We start from the raw sequence: 24,326 nt of genomic DNA on the forward strand, positions 1-24,326 counted from the left end.
CCTCCGGCTCCCGGTCCTGTTAGCCCCCCTACCAGCACTGAAGACCTAATAGCACAGATAGTAGAACAAAGAATAACTTGCCATCTCCAAAAATTAGTTGTCTCCCAACCAGTTCGTCCCGCGTTATATTCGCAAAGGGACCTCTCTAAGAAACCGCTTACAGCCACAAAACCTAATAAACAACCTAAAAAACTGCTCTTTCCTGTTCTTACCCGAGCCTCCGCCCGCTCTGGCCCCACCTCCACAACACATAGTCCAGAAGAGGGCGATCTTAAAAGCGACGGCGAAGACGCCCCTGCTGCTCAGGAAATAGAAAGTGAGGGAGAGGAGCAGGCTGAGCCAGAGCCGGCCGAGCCTGCTGATGGCCCTAGAGAATTTCACAAAATCCATTTCAAAAGCTTAAAAGAGCTGAACGCGGCCGTTAAAGCTTATGGCCCCAATGCCCCTTTTACCCTTTCTGTTCTTGATTCGCTGTCTCGAGGAGGACATTTACTCCCAGGTGAATGGCTGCGTATAGTCCAGGCTGTGCTTACCCGTGGTCAGTTTTTAACTTGGAAGGCAGACTTTGCTGACCGTTGTCAGACCATCGCTGCTGCCAATGTAAAAGACCCTCATTCCCCAACAGCGTCCTGGACTTTTGATAAGCTTACGGGACAGGGCAGATATATCTCTGAAACCAGGCAGCAGCGCCTTCCCCTTGGTCTTTTATCTCAAGTGAAAGATGCCGCTTTGGGCGCTTGGATATCACTTCCTGCTTCCGGGACTGCTAACACTCCTCTAACTAAGATCACTCAAAGCTCGCAAGAAGACTATAGCGAATTTGTTAGCAGACTGTTAGAGGCCGCCGAAAGGACCCTTGGTTCCGCGGCTGCCAATGATAAGATTGTAAAACAGCTAGCCTATGAAAACGCCAATTCGGCATGTCGAGCCGTCCTCCGCGGTAAGACTCGAGACAAAACTCTTGATGAAATGCTGAGAATGTGTAGAGATGTCGATCCTTTTACATCCAAAGTCCAAGCCCTTTTAGCTGTAGGTGCCGCTGTTCAAACTCCCCCGGTTTCTTATCCTCCTTCCTTCCCCAGGGGCGCACCGCCTATGCGTAACTGCTTTAAATGTGGACAGCCAGGCCATTTCGCTCGCCAATGCCCTACCACAGCTCCTCCTCCTAGAGTTGGGTCAGTCCCCGGTATTTGCCCTCGCTGCCATAAGGGGCGGCACTGGGCCAAAGAGTGCCGTAACAATCCAACAAATCCTTTTTACAGTACCACAAATCCTTTCACCCCCCCTTTTCAGGGAAACGGGCTGAGGGGCCAGCCCCGGGCCCCCCAGCCAATTCCATTTCAGCCGGCCTCGGGGAACAGCCTAGCTGTAGCACTCCCGCCCTCTATCGGGCCACACCCGGGAGTGCAGGACTTGACCTCTGTGCCTCCTCCTCAACAATATTAACGCCTGAGGAGGGAATTACAATTATTTCCACAGGAATTTATGGCCCACCTCCCAAAGATATTTATTTTCTAATTTTAGGGCGAGCTTCCACCACAATAAACGGCCTTATTGTCCACCCTTCCTTAGTTGACAATGACTATACTGGAGAAATAAAAATTCTTGCTAGTGCCCCCCAGTGCCCTGTCAGCATTATGAAAGGTCAGCGCCTTGCGCAGGCGCTCCCCCTCCCTTTAAGTACATCTCACCCTGCTATTCATAAGCAGCGAGGCTCCTCTACCCCAGGTTCTTCAGACTTATATTGGATCCAAGCTATTACTAAAGAACGCCCCACTCTTAAACTTAAGATCCAAGGAAAAGTATTTGAAGGAATTTTAGATTCGGGGGCCGACTCTACGGTCATATCTCAGGCTTCATGGCCCTCCAGCTGGCCCTTACACGCTTCCTTGACCCATCTACAAGGAATTGGGCAGTCAAGAAACACCTTACAGAGCTCACAGTTATTAAACTGGGAAGATGAAGAAGGAAATACCGGATTCATTCAACCCTTCGTAGTTCCTGGGTTGCCGGTAAATCTTTGGGGAAGAGATATCCTCTCTCAAATGAAAGTCATCATGTGTAGCCCTAATGAAGTTGTAACACAGCAGATGCTTTCACAGGGTTACCTCCCTGGTCAGGGGTTGGGCAAACTAAAACAGGGAGATCCCAACCCGATACTGGCCACGCCTAAGATAGACCGCTCAGGTTTAGGGTTTGAAAAACATTTTTCGTAAGGGCCGTTGCTCCTCCTGCACTCCAGGCAGACAAGATTACTTGGAAAAGTGATGTTCCTGTCTGGATCGATCAATGGCCCCTTACCACTACAAAATTAAATGCAGCCATAGAGTTAGTGCAGGAACAGCTGGCTGCTGGACATATTGAACCTTCTACATCCCCTTGGAACACCCCAATCTTTGTAATCCAAAAGAAATCAGGCAAGTGGAGGCTCCTACAAGACCTCAGGGCGGTTAATAAGACTATGGTCTCTATGGGCGCATTACAACCGGGAATTCCCTCTCCAATAGCCATCCCTAAAGGGCATGTCAAATTAGTAATTGATCTAAAAGATTGTTTTTTCTCCATACCTTTGCATCCTGATGATTGCAAACGTTTTGCCTTTAGTATACCCATTACCAATTGTGTAGGGCCTTCTCCCCGGTTTCAGTGGAGAGTTCTCCCACAAGGAATGGCCAACAGCCCCACTCTTTGCCAAAAGTTTGTAGCCCAGACTATAGACCCCTTTAGGTTGCTCTTCCCCACTTTGTATATTATCCATTATATGGATGATATTCTTCTTGCCGGTCCTGACCAGCAACAGCTCTATGCGGCCAGTCAACAGCTAGTCACTGCCCTCCGAGATCGAGGACTACAAATTTCCCCAGAAAAAGTCCAGGTCCACCCCCCCCAACTATTTTTAGGCTTTGAATTATTTTCTAATAAAATCCTCACTCAAAAAATTCAGTTAAAGAGAAGCTCCTTAAACACTCTTAATGATTTTCAGCGTCTGCTAGGAGACATCAACTGGCTCAGGCCTTATCTAAAGCTGACCACCGGAGAGTTAAAGCCCTTGTTTGATGTCCTACGTGGAGACCCTGATCCTTCCTCCCCCCGCTCGCTTTCATCAGAAGCACAAAGGGCATTAACCATTGTAGAGCAGGCTATTTCTGAACAGACCATTAGCTACTTCTCTCCTCATCTAAGTTTGTGGCTGCTCATTTTCCCTACCCCCTTCTCCCCTACAGGAGTCCTTTGGCAAAACCATCCACTATTTTGGGTTCATTTGCCAGCCTCCCCCCCTAGAGTCTTAGCTACCTATCCTCAATTAGTTGCTGCCCTTTTACGTTTAGGCCGAGAAGCAGCTCTCAAGTTGTTTGGGAGAGACCCTGAAGTTATAACCCTCCCATACAATACATCTCAATTACAATGGCTTATTCAACATGATGATGATTGGGCAATTAGCTGCACCTCCTTCCATGGGACAATAGATAATCATTACCCTGCAGACAGATTAGTCCAGTTCCTTCAAAAGACCCCGGTTGTCTTTCCCAAAAGGACTAAAACCACGCCAATTGCTGGGGCCGTGATAGTGTTCTCTGATGGGTCCTCCTCCGGTATAGCCGCTTTCAGTATTAATGGGCAAGTTACTCGAATACAGACAGACCTCTCTTCTGCACAACTTGTTGAACTAACTGCAATAATCAAAGTTTTTGAGCTTTTAATAGATGCCCCCTTTAACCTTTACACTGACAGTGCCTATGTAGCAACCTCTGTTCCCCTATTAGAGACAGTGCCTTATATACGTCCTTCTACAAATGCTTCCCCCCTATTCGCAAAATTGCAAAAATTAATTCTAAACCGCGATGCCCCTTTTTTCATCGGGCACATACGCGCTCACACTGGCCTTCCAGGGCCGCTTGCCAAAGGCAATGACAGAGTTGATCTGGCGACTCAATTAGTAGCCTCTGTCACGTCAGACTCACCCTTGGCTGCAGCCCAACGGGCTCATGAACTACATCATCTCAATGCTCACACTCTTAGACTCAAATTTTCAATCACCCGAGAACAAGCCCGCCAAATAGTTCGGCAATGTCAAGGATGTCTAACTCTCCTCCCAGAGCCTCATAACGGAATCAACCCCCGGGGGTTAGTTCCAGGAGAGATATGGCAAATGGATGTCACTCATTACCCTTCTTTTGGTAAATTAAAATATATCCATGTGTCTATTGACACATGTAGTGGTTTCCTATGTGCATCCTTGCAAACGGGAGAGGCAACTAAAAATGTTATTACCCATGTTCTCTCATGCCTGGCATATCTACCACCACCTAAAATCTTAAAAACTGACAATGGGCCTGGATACACCAGCTCTAGCTTTAAACAGTTCTGTGCGCAGTTAAGTATTAAGCACATAACAGGAATCCCCTATAATCCCCAAGGCCAAGGCATTGTTGAAAGAGCCCACTTAACCCTTAAAAACATGTTATTCAAACTTCAGTCGGGGGGAGAAGTACTCTATCCGAAAACAGGTAATGCAAAGACACTCCTAAATCATGCACTGTTTGTTCTTAATTTCCTTACTTATGACTCCGCGGGTAAAACCGCTGCTGATCGCCTTTGGCATCCCTCCACGGCAGATAATTATGCACAGGCTATGTGGAGAGATCCGATGACCAACACATGGCACGGGCCTGACCCTGTGCTCATATGGGGGAAAGGACATGCTTGTATATATGATGCTAAGGCACAAAATGCCCGATGGCTCCCAGATAGGCTCATTAAACTTCTAGACACAAATAAAAGCAAAAACAATAACTCTAGTCCAGGGCATGTTAACCCCTGAGAAGCCTTCCCTTTCTGTTTAATTTCAGAAGGCAAGAAGTGGATCCACGCATCTCATGTGAAACCTGTTGTGGAGAGCCCAATCTACCAAGAATCCTCTCCAGCTCAAGATCAGCAGAACGCCCCTAAGATGATCGCCTTCGAACTGTGTGCCATTGTACTGGTACTGTGCTCCCTTCCCCCAGGCAGATGTTCCAGCCCACAGCAGTCTCACAACTTGACCTGGGAGGTGATCAGTGGGACAGGGAACGTAGTTTGGAGTGTGTCAAAAATAGCACACCCCTATTCCTGGTGGCCAGACCTGTACCCCGACCTGTGTACATTAGCAATAGATGCAGCCAATTGGGGTTTGGAAGGACACACAGACTTCCAAAAACCCCCCTCCTCCCCTGGGAGCCTAGGATCGCCCCCTTGGGGAGGATGCGGAGAACCCAGCAAGAGGAGAGAGTTGAAAACCCTCACTTTCTATGTCTGCCCTGGTTACCATCGTAGCCAGGCCCTTAATTGGAAGTGTCAAGGATTATCAGATTTTTACTGTGCAAGCTGGAGTTGTGAGACCTCAGGTGACACCTACTGGCGGCCCTCCTCCTCATGGGACCTTATTAAAGTCACTGCTAATTACACCCACTCAAATCGGGGCAACGATGGCACGTGCAATACATGGTGTCACCCGCTGCGTATCGAATTCACCAATCCTGGGAAACGGAGTACTAGTTGGACAACGGGGGCCACATGGGGACTGAGACTCTACCAGAGTGGCTATGATAATGGAGTCTCGTTTACAATCAAGCTTAAAGCAGAGCCTCTTCCAGCTGTCCCAGTAGGACCCAACGCTGTCTTGCGAGACCAGCCGCGTCTCCCAGCCCCGCCCGCGCCAACCCTAGCCCCACCTGCAGACGCTGCCACCCCTTCCTTCGCCTCCACTCTTAACCGACCCACCTTCCTTCCTAGCACCGGATGGCGCTTTCTCAACCTCCTTGAAGGAGCTTTCCGAGTTCTAAATACCACCAACCCAAATTCTACCGAATCCTGTTGGTTATGCTTTTCCTCTTCACCTCCTTACTATGAAGGACTAGGATTGTTAGGCAATTTTAATAATACGACCAGCCACAAAGCCTGTAGCTGGGGCTCGCAAAAGTTAACCCTGACTGAGGTAACTGGAAAAGCTACATGTTTAGGAACAATTCCCTCAACCCATAAAAGTCTGTGTAATCACACCCTACCTATAGTTTCCTCAGGCGAGAACAGGTATCTAGTCCCTCCCCGTCAAGGATGGTGGGCTTGTAACACTGGACTAACACCGTGTGTTTCCACCTCTGTTTTCAATTCCTCCCATGATTTCTGTGTTATGGTTCAACTAGTACCAAGGCTTATATATCATGATGATTCCTCATTTGTCACTGAGTTCGACCCTAAAAATAGGTACAAGAGAGAACTAGTCTCGTTGACCCTAGCCACATTAGTGGGAGTAGGAATTGCAGCAGGAGTGGGAACAGGGACAGCTGCCATCATCCAGGGGAACCAAAACTATGAAGGGCTGAGAATCGCCATTGACGACGATCTAAAAACCATAGAACAATCTATTACCAAACTTGAAGAATCTCTGACTTCCCTTTCTGAAGTCGTCTTGCAGAATAGACGGGGGCTAGATCTACTGCTCCTAAAAGATGGAGGTCTGTGTGCAGCTTTAAGAGAAGAATGCTGTTTTTATGCAGACCACTCCGGAATAATAAGAGATTCAATGTCAAAGCTTAGAGAAAGGCTAGACCAGAGAAAGAGAGAGCGAGAAGCTAGCCAAAGTCCCTTTGAGTCCTGGTTCACTAAGTCCCCATGGCTCACAACTCTGATCCCCACCATCCTTGGACCCTTAGCAGGACTCCTCCTTTTAGTGTCTTTTGGCCCTTGGGCCTTAAGAAAACTAACAGCCTTTATTCGAGAGCAGGTTGACCAGCTCGTCAAGCCAGCAGTTGCTGTTCATTATCACAGACTTACAGCCTGTGATGAAGAGTCTAATACCGAGCCAACCAACGCTCCCGGTCTCCAGTTCTCAACTTTACAGGCACCTCAACCATGGTACCATCGATTCTGGCACCGTAATTAATGTGGCCCATATGCTGGTCGGCCAGAACCAGACATACCCCATTACCATTTATGAGGGTATGGGCATCGAGATGAGTGCGAGACAAAGTACCGCAAGGGAGGGTTCTTCCTAGAACCTCTCTGGTCCTCCCTGAGAATATGCCTGGCTTGCATAGAGGTTGGTATCCATATGTACATAAAGCCTTAATATCAGCTAGCAATTTGGCTTTCAGCTCTGCCTCTCCTCCCTAAAAGATACCGAGAGCATATAGGTAGACATTCGCAAGATGTTACCTTACTGGAGGAGCCAGGCCTCTATTCCCTCACTCGATTAAGGCCCACCTTTCTGAAATAAATAGAAAGGGAGGAGATGTTGGGAGCCACACAAAGACAACAAGATGGCCACAGTTCATGAGGTTCCTGCTTCACTTCCTGGAGATTAGCTGCGAGCCCGCGCGCGCCAACAAGAAAGCCCGCGCGCGCCAAGAGATACTCTTCTCCCCCTCCTTCCCCATTATCATATGCCCATCAGAATGTAACTCGCTGCGCCATCCCTGCTGTGCAGCCAATCCCCTGCTTACAAGTATCCTATGGCCCACTCTGCCCCTGAACATTAGTATATATGTACCCCCGTCTTACAATAAAATTTGAAGGCTTGATCAGAACATTGTCTTGCCTTCGCTCTTCTCTCGCCCCCATTTTCTTTCAGGTCGGATCTCCCTCGTCCCCACAAATAACTAGGTCCCGCTGGACGGGACAATCTACAAAGACTGACTCATGGAAAAATAGAAAGTCAAAACAGACCTATAACTACTAAGAAGAATAAATCAGTAATCAAAAAACATCCCAAAACCAAACAGCTTCAATGGTGAAATCTACCAATCACTTCAGGAAGGTTTATATACTAATCCTTCTCAAATTCTTCCCAAAAAGAGGAGAACACACTTCCTTACTCATTCAACAAGGCCAAGCATTACCTTAATACCAAAGCTAGACAAAGATATGACAAGAAAACATATCAGTTTTCCATGTAAATATTAATGCAAAAATACAAATATTAGCAAACCTAATTCCACATTTTAAAAGAATTATACACCAAGACCAAGTGAAATTTTCTCCTAAAATGCAAGGATGGTTCAAACACACATATCATGTAATATGCCACATTTTAAAAGAACAAAGGGGAAAGATTACATGATCATCTCAATTGATGCAGATAAAGTATTTGACAAAACTTAAACACTCTTCATGATAAAAATACTCAAAACCAGAAACAGAAAGAAATTACCTCAATGTGATAAAGGTCATATAAGAAAAATCCACAGGTAACAGCATATTCAATGGTGGAAAATTGAAAACTTTTCCTATTAAGGCAAGGATGCCGACTTCTGCCACTTCTACTCAGTGTAGTACTGGAAGTCCTAGCCATAGTAATTAGGCAAGAAGAAAAGGCATCCAAATCTGAAAGGAAGAAGTAAAAGTTGCAGGATACAAAATCAACACACAAAAGTCAGTAGAATTTCAATACACTAACAACGAATAATCTGAAAAAGGAAATTACAAAAATACTTTATTCTTTTAAAAGCTACTGTAAATGAAATTATTTAGGACTAATTTACCCAAGGGGGCAAAAGATATGTACACTGAAAATAAAACATCATTGAAAGAAATTAAAAACACAAAGAAATGGATTGAAAGACTCAATACTGTCAACACTACCAAAACCAATATACAGAGTCAATGCCATCCCTACCAAAATCACAATGACATTTTTCTGGAGAAGTAGAAAAATCTCAAGGGACTCTATAACTAAAATAATCTTGAAAAAGAACAAAGTTCGAGGTCTCACACTTCCTGATTCAAAACCTACCACAAGCCTAGAGAAATTAAAACAGTGCAGTAGTGGCATAAAGACATTTAGACCAATAGACAAAATGGCCCAGAAATAAACCCTCACCTATGTGCTCAAATGGTTTTGACACTGACTCCTAGACCATTCAGTGAGGAAAGTCTTTATAACAACTGGTGATAGAAAAACTACATATACACATGCAAAAACATGCAGTTGAAACTCACATCATATCATATATAAAAATTAACTCAAAATGGATCAGAGGCCTAAACATAAGAGGTAAAATAAAAAAGCTTAGAAGAAAACATAGGGGAAAGGTTTCATAACATCCAATTTGGCAAAATGTCTTAGATATAACAAAAGCAGACCAAAGACAGATAAACTAAACTTCATTAAAACTAAAATATTTTTGTGCAAAGGACACTATCAACAGAATGAAAGGGCAGGCCAAGAAATCAGGGCAAATATTTGCAAATGATGTATCTCATAAGTCATTAATAGCCAGAATATATAAAGAATTCCTACAACTCAACAAGACAAACCCAACTTAAAAAGGGACAGAGGACTTAAATAGACATTTCATCAAAAAAAGATACACAAAATACCAATAAGAATACAAAAAGACACTTCAACACCTCTAATATAAGGGAAATGGTAACCACAATGAGATACCCTTCACACCCATAAGAATGGCTATTATAAAAACACAAAATAACAAGTGTAGGCAACAATGTAAAGAAATTGGACCTGTGTATTGCTGGTGGAATATAAAATGATGCAGCCACTAAAACAGCATGTGGTTTCCTCAAAAAATTAAATAGAATTAGTATATGACCCACTAACTCAACTCCTAGGTATATGGGCAAAAGAACAGAACACAGGGATTCAAGCAGATACTTATTCACCAGTGATTACTGCAACATTATTCACAACAGCCAAAAGGTGAAAACGGAACAAAAATAGCAACACAAATACACAGAAACACAAGAGCCAAACCATGTTAAAACATGGATGAACTTTGAAGACACTCTGGTAACTGAAATAAGCCAATCACAAACAGACAAATATTGTATGATACCACAAATTGAGAGAGACAGAAAGGGGCTGAAGGGGAAGGGGGAATAGAGAGCTAGCGTTTAATGAGTACAGAGTTTCAGTTGAGGCAGACGAAGAAGTTCTAGAGATGGATGGTGGTGAGGGTTACATAAAAACATGACTGCACCTAATGCCATATAACTGTAACTTAATATTTACCATTTTAACCTTTCATGTATGTTTTACCACAATTCTTCTAAAGTATTGTATCAGTGTTAAACTTCTTAAATTTAGCATCTGGTTATTTAAGAAAGCATCCTAGTTCTTAAAAATTAAACATAAGCATTAGGGAGTAAAAAGATAAGATACATACAACCCACTTTCCGATGGTTAAGAATTCAGTAAATTTGAAATTTCAAAGTCAAGACATTTTTTGAAGATCAGTTCAAAGGACAACATTCAGAGAAGGAAAAATACAATTCAAAATGGAAAAAGATAGGGGCAACATTATATCCAGAATATACAAAGAACTCCTAAAAATAATTAAGAAAAAACTCCAAAAACCTCAAGTTTTTAAATGGGCAAAATATATGGAGAGGCATGTCACAAAAGAAACATTATGAAAAGTTCCTCCATCTCATTAGTCATGGAAATACAAATGAAAAACCACAATGAGAGATCATACTACACACAAACTGGCATAATTATGTTAATAAAAGTGCTGGCAATGATGTGGAACAAGTGAAATTCTCATACACACAGCTAGAAGAAGTGTAAGTTGCTGCAATCTCTTTAGTACCTAGAAAAGCTGAAGATATGTAAATCCTATGACATAACATTGTCCCTGCCTTGAGAAACTAAAACACATTGCACCAAGACACATGCATAAGAATGCTATCAGCATTGCCTGCAACGGCAAAAATCCAGAAACACAAATGTCCTTTGACAGTAGAATGGATGAGTATATTAAGATAATTTACTACACAGCTATTAAAAGAATGTACTATATTTACAAAGAAAATGGATAAATTAAAAAATACAGGTCACAGCCATCCACCAAAGAATGCATATTATATGATTTCACTTTACATTAAAGGCCAAAAATAGGCAACACTAAACCACATTATTTCATGAGGCATAAAATTTAAACTGTAAAGCAAAGAAAATTTAAAAATTACCATAGAAGTTGAGACAATAAACAATTCTAGGCAGGATGGATAGAGGCAATAGTGATAAGGAAAGATAATGGGGGCAGGGCTCCTGGAGGGACATTTCTTGATCTGGGTTTTATCTACATGTATTCCTACTTTGTAGTAATTGCTAAACTATACATATTTTACGTGCTTCCCTGAGTATATTACACTACACAATTACAAGTGTTTAAAATGTTTTAAATTAACTGGGAGAGGAGGCAGAGACAGAAGCAGAGAGAACAGAAAGATTTTACAATAATCCAGGTGGCATACTTGAATCAAAGTGGTAGCAACTTGATTTTAGATAATATCCAAACATACAACAAATATGATTTCTGACTGACTGAACTTGGGATGTGACAGAAAAAGATGAATCAAAACACTGTCAGTATTTTTAACCTGACCCACTGGAAGGCTGGACTTGTCATTTATTAAGATGGGAAAGGCTTCAGGAGAGCACTTGGGAAGAGTTTATTAGAGATCAAAACCTATCAAATTTGAGATACCCATTAAAGTCCAAATAGAAACATTAGTAGGCAACTGAATGTATAATTCTGGAGTTCAGGAGACTATTCCATCCTGAAGAAAAAGACATTTGAGAGTGTTCAGCATACAGATGGATATTAAAAGTCTTGAGACAGGATAAGATCACCAAGGAAATAAGAGAAGAGCTAGAAGAAGAAAACCAAGAGAGTACGGCAGCCTCATGTTTCAGAGGAAGGAGTGATCAGCTAGGTCAAATGCTGCCATAAAGGTCAAGTAAGGAATAGGAAATGTCAGTTGGATTTAGTAATGCAGCAATCACTGGTGTCTTTGAAACAACAAATTAACATTATCAGTAACCCTGAATAGAACAATATCCATTTCACCATAAACTAAATGTCCAAGTGTGGGTAAAATTTTAATATTGCCAGAATATCTCACCTGGCTTTATTGCATTTGCATATCAACAGGCGATCCTCAGGGGTGGAGAGTAGTAGTTCATCTCCCTATCAATGGGTAATTACCTGGGCAACCAAGGGCTTATCTGAACCTGAGAGGTTAGGGGGAGGTCTTTTTTTTGCTTCTGCCTGAGTAGGAGAGAGAGACGGACCCAGACTGCAGTTTGCAAGCAATAAAAAGACAGGCACAGTTTGTTCATGGCTTTAAACTTTATTTCCCACTTTTACTGATTTCGGTTTTAGAGGTATTTTGCCCTGGGATGTCCTCTCCCCGGAGTTACACCAAGTATATTTAGATTTATTTCTCAATTCTGTCTGTTCCCCTGGTCTTTCTGTTTACTTACAAGTTGATTAAACAGCTTTAGTTATATTAGCTTTATAATACATTTTATTACCTGGCAGGGCTAACCCTTGATTACACTTCTTTCATGAAGTATCTATTCTTGCATAGTGTTCTCTTCCCCCTCATCTGACCTTTTGTTACCTTGTCTAGTCCTTTAAAAAAAGAATCTGTTAGCATTTTTACTGAACTCTCACACACATGGAATATTTAAGATGAATGGTTAGCCTTGATGATTAGTTGTGGAGGATACGAGAGAAGAGGTAGAACCAATATGCAGATATTAACTAAAGATCTGCAAGTGGAAAACCAGATTGCTTAGGATGAAAATGCAGAATTAAAAGAAAGCATATAAACAAAAACAGAAATCAGTTGCATCTCCAAATACTAACACAATATGTGATAAAAAAAGTCAACTCACTTATAGTAGCAAACATAACAAAATACTTAAATTTAATGAGGAGATGGAAGATCTATACATTGAAAACTCTAGACTTTGATGAAAGACAATGAAGACACAAATAAATGGGATGGGATCCCATGTTCATGGATTAGAAGAAGTAATATTATTAAAATGTCTAAACTACCCAAAGTCATCAACAGAGTCAATGCAACTCCTATCAAAATTCTAGTAATATTTTTGACAGAAATGAGAAAAAATCTAAAATTTGTATGGAACCACAAAAGATCTCAAATAGCCAAAGCAATCCTGAGAAAGAAAAAAGCTGGAGCCATCACATTTCCTGATTCCGAACTATACTACAAAGCTACAGTAATCAAAACAGTATGATTCTACCATAAAATCAGATACATAGACCAATGGAACAAGATCAAAAGTTCAGAAATAAACCCTTAACCTATTACAGTCAACTAACATTTGACAAGAGAGCTAAGAATTCTCGATGGGTAAAGATAGTCTCTTAAATAAATAGTACAGGGAAAACTGAATAATCACATGCAAAAGAATGAAACTCATTGGACATATATCTTCCAAAGTCGCCAAAATTAACCTGAAATGGATTAAAGACTAAGAAGGACTAAAACTGTAAAAGTCCTAGAAGAAAACATAGGCTAAATGCTCCCTGACACTGGTCTTGGCAACAGTTTTACAGATAGGTCACTAAAAGCACAGCAACAAAAGCAAAAATTAGTAAGTGGGACTACATCAAACTAAAATGCCTCGTTTACTGTGCAGAAGCTGTCAACAAAATGAAAAAGCAACTTACCAAATGGGAGAAAGTATTTGCAAATCATATCTGAAAAGAGGTTAATATCCCAAATATTTAAGGAACTCATACAACTCAATAACAACAAAAAAATCCAGTTGAAAAATCGGCAGAGGACCTGAATAGACATTTTCCAAAGACATACAAATGGCTAACAGGTACATGAAAAGCTGCTCAATATCACTCATCATCAGGAAAATGCAAATCAAAACCACAATGAGATATCACCTCACACCTGTTAGAATGGCTATTATCAAAAAGAAGTAACAAGTGTTGTTAAGGATATGGAAGGTAAATTGATACAGCCACCATAGAAAACAATATGGAAGTTCCTGAAAAATTGAAATTGAAATTGAAAATTGAAAATAGAACTATGCCATATGATCCAGCACTTCTGGATATACATTCAAAGGAAATTAAATCAGGACCTTAAAGAGGTATCTGCACTGCCAGGTTCACTGCAGCATTATTCACAATAGCCAAGAAATGGAAACAATCTAAGTATCTATCAACAAATGAAAGGATAAAGAAAATGGTAACACATATACACACACTGGAATATTACTCAGCCGTAAGAAGGAAAGAAATCCTGCCATTTGTGACAACATAGATGGACCTTGAGGGCATTTCACCTGGCATTTCCTAAGGTAAATAAGAAAAAGACAAATATTGTATCTCATTTATATATGGAATCTAAACACTCATAAAAACAGAATAGATGGTGGTTATCAGGGGCTGCAAGACAAGGGGAAATGAGGAGATGTTGGTCAAAGAGTACAAACTCCCAGTTATAAGATAAGTAAGTTCTGGGGATCTATTGCATAACATTGTGATTACAGTTAACAATACTGTATTATATACTTGAAAGTTGCTAAGAGAATAAATCGTAAATGTTCTCACCACAAAAAAGAAATTCCAACTGTGAGATGATGGACATGTTAGCTAACACTATAGTGACAATCATTTAGCAATTATAAGTACATCAGGTCAATGTGTTGTATACTTTAAACTTACATAATATTTTATGTCAATTACAACTTAATAATGTTGGGAAAAAAATATTTAAATATGAGAAAGCATTTTAGAATGAACTCCAGTATCATAGTGAGTGGAACAGAGTGAAACAGCAATGAAAACCAAGAAACTTAAGACCAGAAATATAAGAGAAAATGCCAAAACACGAGAGTATGGCCTCATGGAAGCCTCATGTTGTAGAAACATTGAGAAAATAAGAGTAAAGAGCATTTTTAGTGACAAAGAAGACACTTGTGACCTTTGAAAACACGTTTAGTGAACTGAGGGGAAAAGGCCAAATTACAGTGTGTTAAGGAGAAGGCAGGAAGATAGACACAGGGCAACAGCCACAGAGAGATACAGACTACGGGAGGGCTTTGTCTTTGAAGATAAGAAAGACTTAAACATGGGTAAGTTCTGATGAAAGGGTCCAGTACCAAAGGACAGACTGAAGATAACATTGAAAACAGAAATGACAGGGTAAGGCTAGTGAAAAGGTGTGAAGAATTGTATTCAGCAACGTGCATGTATATGGAGAGAGGGAGAAAGGAAGCCATTAAAGTAAAATGACCTCACACCTCCATTCCTACCCGGAAGGAGAAGACGACTGAGGTAGCACCAAGTAGGTATAGTATAGTTACATTTAGTGGACAAAGTTCAGGGAATTCTGCTTTGTTCAGGAAGTAAAAGATGTAGCCTTCTTAAAAATTTTAAAATCCAGCACTGTTGTTGATTATTTAGGTCGTTTTCAATCTGTCACTAAGAACAGAATAGTTGGGTCAAAGGATTAGCACTTTTCCAAACTTCTGAATTTGTACTGCATTCCTACTGCCAAACTACCCAAAAGAAAAAAGCATATCCTATTGTCCTCCCTCTATTTACTATTTTTACATTAGGTGACTATCTTTACTTTTTGCCACCATCTTTCTGTCTTGGCATTTATTGCTCATTATTGCTTAAAATATTTTAAAAGAAAGAGACTGATTTTTTTTCAAGGATATTCATTCGGTTAATGGTAAACACTCATGTATAAATCCAAATAGGATTTTTTTTATTAAGGTATCACTGATACACACTCTTATGAAAGTTTCACATGAGTAACACTGTGATATATGCTCTTATGAAAGTTTCACATGAGTAACACTGTGGTTACTACATTCACCCACATTATCAAGTCCTCCCCATATTCCATTGCAGTCACTGTCCATCAGCATAGTAAGATCCAAATAGGCTTCATTTACTCATCATTTTAGAATATCATTTCATCAAAATAATATATTAAAGATGAAGCTGAAGGTGGAGGGAATGCTGCAGTGCAGAGTAGTTAAGTTCTCCTCTAAGGAAGAGCCACTAGGCAGGGGACCTGGAGAAGCTGCTGGCAGCAAGAGCAGCAGCTCAAAGAAAAAGAAAAAGTTGCAAAAACAATCCCAGGAAGATTAGACTGGACATGTCCCTGGCTCGGCATAGCCCATGGTGACATTTCCACCCCACCTCACCCCTTATATTCCAAAAAACACAAGCTCACAAGAAAAGAAAAAAATTCATATATTAAAAATATGAACCTCTCCAAATGAAGTTGGAGGTCAGGTTCACTGTTACTATTATAGAAAAAATGTAATAAAATTGCAAAAAGCTGAAGCAAGCACATTACAGAAAAGCCTTCTGAGAAACTGAATAGGATTCAGTAAACAATCATCTGTGTGAGCAGAGGACAGTACCCTTTGATTACCTGAGAATCATTTGCAACTCAGATTAAGTAAAATCATCCACTAATGAAGCACACAAGCACATTGTACCTCTGAACCTCCAACAAGCTACAGATTTCATGCCAAAATTTCCTATCCACCATGACCTTATCATCACTACACAGAAAGCCAAAGAGAATGCAGATAAAAACCCAGATCTGGGTCAGGAATTATTTTTATTGCAGGTGAGGTATTGCACAAATCTCAAAGGGCCAGAGAAACAGGTTCTTCTTTCTTACCTTTACCATGAACGTGAAGTCTGTTAGGGCTGGGGAGTAGACAGCCCCACCAGCGCACGGGCCCATGATCAGAGAAATCTGAGGGATGACTCCAGACGCCATGACATTCCTCTACCAAAAGAAAAAGGCAAAGGCATCTGGTTACAGAAGTGTTCAAGGCATTATCTGCAGAAAGATAAAGGCAACAATAGAATTACACTTCACTTTAATTCACAGAAATTATTTCCTGGAGGCAAGAGAATAATCAGTACAGTTTCTTCCAGAATTATATATACAATTTCTCCCCATAGCTGGTAGGACGGTTGGCATATTACTTTCTGGCACATACGCCCTCTCTCCTCTTCCCTCCTTTGCAGCAGTTCCCCAAAAGGTCCACCAGGACAGAAACTCACTCTCACTCCAGATTTAAACATACCTCAAGCCCAGCATCCCTATCTGCACAAAGCTGGCTGGAAGAATGAATGAACACCTTAGGCAGAATACACAGGGCCAACAATTACCCTGGAACCATAACCTCTATTGGGAGCCCCTTCACACCCTCCACAGAGGGCATCCAGCAGTTATAAGGCAACACAAAAGGCAGGTGCTACTTTATTTTGTCTTCGATGTTTGCCCAGCCCTAGACAGGATGCAAGGGAAAGAGAGAGGAGTGCAAGAGCTAGAAAGGCTGTATAGGGACAAGGTGCTGTGAAGGGACAAGCCTCAAACCACCTCCTGGAAAAGACACATTGGGGACTGGAGGACCTTTGGCAAGATGATAAAGGCCCAAGGACTCCTTGCCCAACTCCCAACTTCTTTCCTTCCCCTGAGCCCCATCAACTTAAGAGAAGTATGTCCACTTTCAGCCCTGCCTTGGCTCTGAACCCAATTTCTGTAAAGCATAGGACACAGCTCAGGACCATATGGAAGAACATATAGAGAAAGAAGATTCTGGGAAGACCACAAAGTAGGAAGTACCAGGAATCTGTCTCTCCACCTAGACAACAATTGTACTAGCATATGTCTGATGTAATGTTTTGGAACTCTGGAGCCTCTTATAGGCTGGCAACTTGCAGGTGAAGATTTGGAGGGTAAATTGTGGTTAATTTCTGTCAGTTTCAACTCTTAGCACAGTAGCAGTTACCCAATCCCAAGCAAGGAGGCAGACAGCTGTGCATGTATTCCTGTAGCAACTTACACATAGCTATCAGAAGCCAAGGTAGGCAGATTGGGCACTGTTCTCCAAATATTGTGGATCTGTACTCTGATCACCCACTGCTGATTCTTAAAAAAAGATGCAGTTAGAGAGGTAGGCAGCCATTGTTGCTCACCTCCCTTCATTGTTACAAGCCCCTCCCCCTCCAGCTCAACATCACTAATCATTAGGGAATGGAAATCAAAATTAGAATGAGATACCACCTCACACAGATTGGGATGGCTATTAAAACAGAAAACAAGTAGCACTGGCAAGGATATGGAGAAATCAGAACACCTGTACACTGTTAGTGGGAATGTAAAATGATGTAGCCACTGTGTAAAACAGTATGGAAGTTCTTCAAAAGTTTAAAAATAGAATGATCATATGATCCAGAAATTCCACTTCTGGGGGAAACTGAAAAGAATGGAAAGCAGAGTTTCAAAGCAACGTTTGTACACCAATTTCATAGCAGTATTATTCACAATAGCTAAAATGTAGCAGCAACCCAAGGACCCACCAAGAGACGAATAGGTAAGAAAAATGTGTTATTACCAATAATGTAATATTATTCAGCCTGAAAAGAAAGGAAATCCTGTCACATGCTACAGCGCCGCTGAACCTTGAGGGCATTATGCTAAGTGAAATAAGCCAGTCAAAAAAAAAGACAAATACAGTATGATTCCACTTATATGAGGTCCTTAGTCAAAAGTCATAGAAACAAAGTAGAATATTGGTTGCCAGAGGCTAGGGCGAGGGGATAATGGGGAGTAATTGTTTAATCAAAAATAGAGTTTCAGCTTTACAAGATAAAAAGAGTTATGGAGATGGAGATTGGTGATGGTTGTATACAACACTATGAATGTATTTAAAACCACTTAAGTGTACATTTGAAAATAGTTAAGTTTGTACATTTTATATTATATATATTTTACCACAGTAAAAGTAAGTTGGAAAAAAAGTTTTTCCTATTCTGCAAAAATATTGAGGAGGTAGACTTCCAGCTATGGTAAGAAGTGCAGGAAACTACAAAAAACAAATATGACAAAACTTAAAAAAAAAAAAAAACACTTCAGGGCTCTGGAATCAGACAAAATATTTTAAAAAGGAATGCTTATTAACGAATTAGGTAAGAACAGTGGGATCTGTAGCATTCTTAACTAAGGCTGCTACCGCAACCCATACCAGTTCAGGAAACCCTTCAGGTTGGGGGCGGTGGGAGAATGGGGGTGGGGGGTAATACCAGACAGAAATTCAAAGCCACAAGAAGAGTGCTAAAAACTGTAGAAATGTGATTAAGTATATAAGGCTGCATATTAAGGGACTTTGGAAAAAAGCAAACATACTAACATTTACATCATAGGGCTCCAAGGAGGAGAAGAAAGAAAGAGGCAAAAATCTTATTTGAAGAAATAATGGCTGCAAACCTTCCTAATGTGGAAAAGACATCAAGACAGCCTGAGTTCCAAATAAGAGAAACCCAGAAACCCACACCAAGACATATTATAATTAAAATGTCAAAAGTTAAAAACAAGGAGAGAATATTAAAAGCAACTTATTACATATGAGGGAACCCCATAAGACTAAAAGTAGACTTTCAGTAGAAACTTTACAGGCCAGAAGGGAGTGGCAAGATAAAGCCAAAATGTTGGAAATAAAGACAGAAACTTCCAAGAATACTCTACCATAGAGAAAATGGAAGTTCCACGGCCAGGATCCTCACCTGATTCTAACCTACATCCACTGTATACGTGCAATGATGTAATACTTAGCCTACTGGGCAGGCACATGCTTTGATACCCATTGGCAATAATCCATTATTGCCTGTGTTGCTATAAAAAGAACTCTGCCCCCATGCTAAGGGGAGAGGGAAGCAGGGGAAGAGGAAAGCAGAGGCTGGAGGAGAGGGCAGGGCCTGGAGTGGAGGAAATGCCTGGAGCAGAGGCTGAGACAGAGGTGGATGGGACTCCAGTGCTTGACCTGCCACCATGAGAAAAAAGCTAGGTATAAAAGCCCCTTTTTTAACCCCAAACATTCTGTTGTCATTTTTTAGTCTCACCAAATCCAGAATGAATTTGCCAGAGCTGAAACCCATTTTGGCACAGAGCTACACCACCCAGCAAAGTTACTGTTCAGAAATGAAGGAGACAAATATTCTTCCAGACAAGCAAAAGCTAAAGGAATTAATCAGCACTAAACTGGCCTTACAAGAAATATTCGAGGGAATTCCTCAAGCTGAAAAAGAAAGGGCACTAGTTAGTAATAAAACACATATGAAAAAATAAATCTTACTGGAAAGGTAAATATATACTAAAGGTAAATTAATCACTTGTAAAGCTAGTATGAAGGTTTAAAGACAAAAGTAGTAAAAAAAAACTGATTATAATAATTTGTTAAGAGATACACAAGATAAAAAGATGTAAAATGTCACATCAAAAACATAAAAAGTGTCAAGGCAGGGAGTAATAATGATGAGATTTACAATGGGATCAAACTTAAGTTATTACCAATTTAAAAGAGACAGTTGTAATTTGTATATGTAGGCCTTGTGGTAACCTAAAACTTACAGAAAATATACAAAAAATAGAGAAAGCAATTTAAACATACCATTAAAGAACATCAAACTACAAAGAAAAAGATCAAGAGAAAAGGAACAGAGAACTACAAAAACAGACAATAATTAACAAATCTGCTATCATCGCATGCCTTTATTTTTAATATAATATGGACTAAATGCTCCAAAAGACAGAATGATTAATTGAATGGACTAAAAAATAAGACCCATCTAGATACTCCCAACAAGAGACTCACTTTAAATGTAAGGACACACAGACTGAAAGTGAAGGGATGTTAAAAGATACTCCAAACAAATGGAAACGAAAAGAAAGCTGGAGTAGCCATACTTGTATCAGACGAAATGGACTTTAAAACAAAGACTGTAGTAAGAGACAAAGAAGGGCTTTACATAACGATAAAGGGACCAATCCAGAAAGATGTAATATTTGTTATATAAATACTGATGTGTCTAACATTAGGAGCACCTAAATATATTAAGCAAGTATTACCAGACCTAAGGGAGTAATAGACAGCAAGGACTTTCACAACCCACCTATATCAAAGGATAAATCATCCAAACAGAAAATAAGGAAACATCAGCCTTAAAGGACATATTAGATCAGAGAGACTTCAATATATACAGACATTCCATCCAAAGACAGAAGAATACACTTTCTTCTCAAGTGAACATGGAACACCTCCAAACTAGATCATATGTTAGGCTACAAAAGCTGTATTAAACTTAAGAGGACTGAAATCATATCAAGTATCTTTTCCAAACACAGTGGTGCGAAACTAGAAATTAATTATACTAAGAAAACTAGAAAATTCACAAACATGGTGAACATGTTATTGAACAACCAATGGGATTCGAGTACAAAAGAGACAAATATCTTACGACAAATGAAAATGGAAATGTAGAATCCCAAAATTCATGGTATGCAGCAAAAGCAGTTATATGAGACATTTATAGTAATAAATGCCCACCTCAAGAAACATGAAAAATCTAACAACCTAACTTTATACTACAAGGAACTAAAAAAGAACAAATGATCTCAAAGTTAGAAGGAAAGGAAAAGGTTAGAGCAGAAACAAACAAAATATAGACTAAAGAGACAATAGAAAAGATCAATGAAATTAACAGCTGATTCTTTGAAAAGCAAAACTGACAAACCTTTAGTTAGACTCACAAAGGGGGGCAAAAAGCAGAGGACATGTTACAACAGATACCACAGAACTACAAATGATCAGAGACTAATATAAACAATCATACATCAAGAACCTAGAAGAAAGGATAAATTCCTAGAAACATATTACCAAGACCGAATCATGATGAAATAGAAAATAGGAATTGACCAATAGTAAGAAGATTACTGATTCAATCAAAAACCTCCCAACAAACAAAAGTTCAGGATCAAATGGATTCACTGATGAATTCTATCTGGTCACTTTTGTCAGACAAACTAGACTTCAAATAAAAACTACAAGAGACCAAGACAACTCTATTAAAAGTTCAATATTCAATACACCAAGAAGATAACAATTATAAAAACATGCAAGCCCCAAAATATATGAAACAGAAATTGACAAAATTGAAGGGAAAAACAGGTACACAATAATGGTTAGAGATTTCAACACCCTATTTCCAATAATGGATAGAACAACCAGACAAAAGATTGTAAGGAAATAATGGGCTTGAACATTATATATGTGGAACAGACATACACAGAACACTGCCCCCAACAACAAAATACAAATTCTTTTCCATTGCACATGGATATTCTCTAGGAGAGATTATACGTTAGGCCACAAAATAAGTCTCTGTAAATTTTAAATGACTAACGTTATACAAAGCATCTTTTCCAGTCACAATGGAATTCAAGCAGAGTAACAAAAGAAACTTGAAAATGCAAATACATTGAAATTAATCAAAACACTCCTAAATAACCAACAGGTGAAAAACATTACCAAAAAAATTAGAAAATACTTAGAGATAAATGAAAATGTAAGATACTAGAAGTTATGGGATAAAAGCACTGAGAGGGAAATTTATAAATCAGGAAAGATCTCAAAGCAATAACTAACCTTACACCTTAAGAAACCAAAAAGTACAACAAAGCAAGCAGGAAGAAGAAAATACAACTTGGAGAAGAAATAAATGAAAAAGGAATAAAAAAGGATATAAAGGCAATAGAGAAAAAAATCAAAACCTAAAGTTGGTTCTTTGAAGACAAAATTGACAAACCTTTACATAGACTGACAAGAAAATAATTCATATTACTAAAATCAGAAATGAGATGGCATCGCTACAGAAATGATTGTAAGAAAATAGTATTAACTATATGGCAAATTGGATAACTTAGATGAAATGGGTAATTTCTATAAAAACAAAAACTCCTGAAACTGAGTCTAGAAGAAAGAAACTCTGATAACCCCACAACAAATAAAGACATTGAATCAGTAATCATACAACTATCTACAAAATCCATGGCCTAGATGGCTTCACTGATGAATTTTACTGAACATTTAAAAAATAATGTCAATCCTTTACAAGTTCTCCCAAAAAGAGAGACAGAGAGGAGGCAACACCTCTAACTCCTTCCATGAGGCCAGAATTATCCTGACCCCAAAACCAGAAAATGGTATCACTAGATTCAATAAAGCTGGGGGGAGGCAGGGGTTAGAATTCACAGCAGCAAAAAATTAGGGGAAAGAAAAAGACATCACAGGAAAAGAAAACTGCAGACAAATATCTCTTGATAATAGACTCAAAAGCATTCAACAAAATATTAGCAAACAGAACCTAGTCACTTATGAAAAGGTTACATACCATGACCAAGTGGGATTTATAACAGGAGTACAAGGCTGGTGTAATCTCCAAAATTCAATTACGGTAATACACCATTATCAATAGAATAAAAGATAAAAATCACAGGATTATCTTACAGATGCAGAAAAAAGGATTTGACAAAATTAAACACCCTTCACAGTAACCCCCTCAACAAACAAGAAGGGAACTCCCTCAATCTGATAAAGCACAGACACCCGAGAAAAAAAAAACCACAGTTACCATCATACTTAATGGTAAAAGAATGAAAGCTTTCTCCCAAAGTTCAAGAACAAGACAAGGAGGTCCACTCTCACCATTTCTATTCAACATCGTATTGCATGTTCCAGCTACAGAAATTACGTTAGAAAAATAAAAGGCATCCAGATTAGAAAGGAACAAATAAAAATTACCTCCTCTATTTGCAGAAGATGTGATCATTTATATAGAAAATCCTAAGGATATGATCATTTATATAGAAAATCCTAAGGAATCCGCATATGCAAAAATTTAGAATAAGCAAGTTCAGCAAGGTTGCAGGATATAAGATCAACATACAAAACCCAATTTTATTTCTATATTCTTGCAAAGAAGAAAAGCCAAAAAAGGCAATTAGCAAGACTATTCATAATAAAAATAATCCACCTCAATGAAAAATCATAGATACCAAAAAGAGTTATAAATAGCAGGAGAAGACATGTATGTTTAAAGTTCCAAGTATTACTGAGAGAAATTAAGGACAACCCACATAAATGGAAAAACATTCTATTTACATGGATGGGCAGACCTATATGTTAAGATATAAATCCTTGAAAAATTGATCTAGAGACTCAATTACATATTATAGTTCCTATCAAATCCCAGCAAGCATTTCTGTAGAGGTGGCAGCTGATGCAAAAATTTATATGAAAATGCAAAGAACCAGAATAGGCAGAACAACTTTTTAAAAGAGTAATAATGTGGAGGACTTTATCATACCTTTCTAGAAGTTTCAAAGTTGGGTAATCAAGACAGTGTGGTTCTTATATAAGGATAAGCACACAGACCAATGGAAAAGAACTGAGCCAGAAATAAACCATTATATTTATGGTCAATCAATTTTTCCAAAGTGCAAAGACAATTCAATGGGGAAAGAGTAGTCATGACAATAAATGGTGGTGGGACAAAGATAAATTTAGATCCTGACCTCACAAACAGAAAAATTAACTCAAAATGGATCACAGATCTAATATATGAAAGCCAAACCTGTAAAACTCTGTTAAAAAATAAAAATAAAAATAAAAC

The 24,326-nt window shown here is 39.5% G+C and overlaps 1 protein-coding gene across 2 annotated transcripts in view; it reads right to left on the reverse strand.

Moving 5' to 3' along the window:
* The window catches only part of PCCB (propionyl-CoA carboxylase subunit beta), a 96,302-nt gene that overhangs the window by 48,584 nt on the left and 23,392 nt on the right, over window positions 1-24,326 (reverse strand). For both annotated transcript variants that reach the window (XM_036877374.2, XM_036877373.2), the window contains one exon: window positions 16,486-16,596. In XM_036877374.2, coding sequence (XP_036733269.2) covers window positions 16,486-16,596 — 111 coding nt within the window. The remainder of the gene's footprint in view (window positions 1-16,485; window positions 16,597-24,326) is intronic.

This window comes from Manis pentadactyla, chromosome 1, assembly GCF_030020395.1.
Source record: "Manis pentadactyla isolate mManPen7 chromosome 1, mManPen7.hap1, whole genome shotgun sequence".
NCBI lineage: Eukaryota > Metazoa > Chordata > Mammalia > Pholidota > Manidae > Manis > Manis pentadactyla.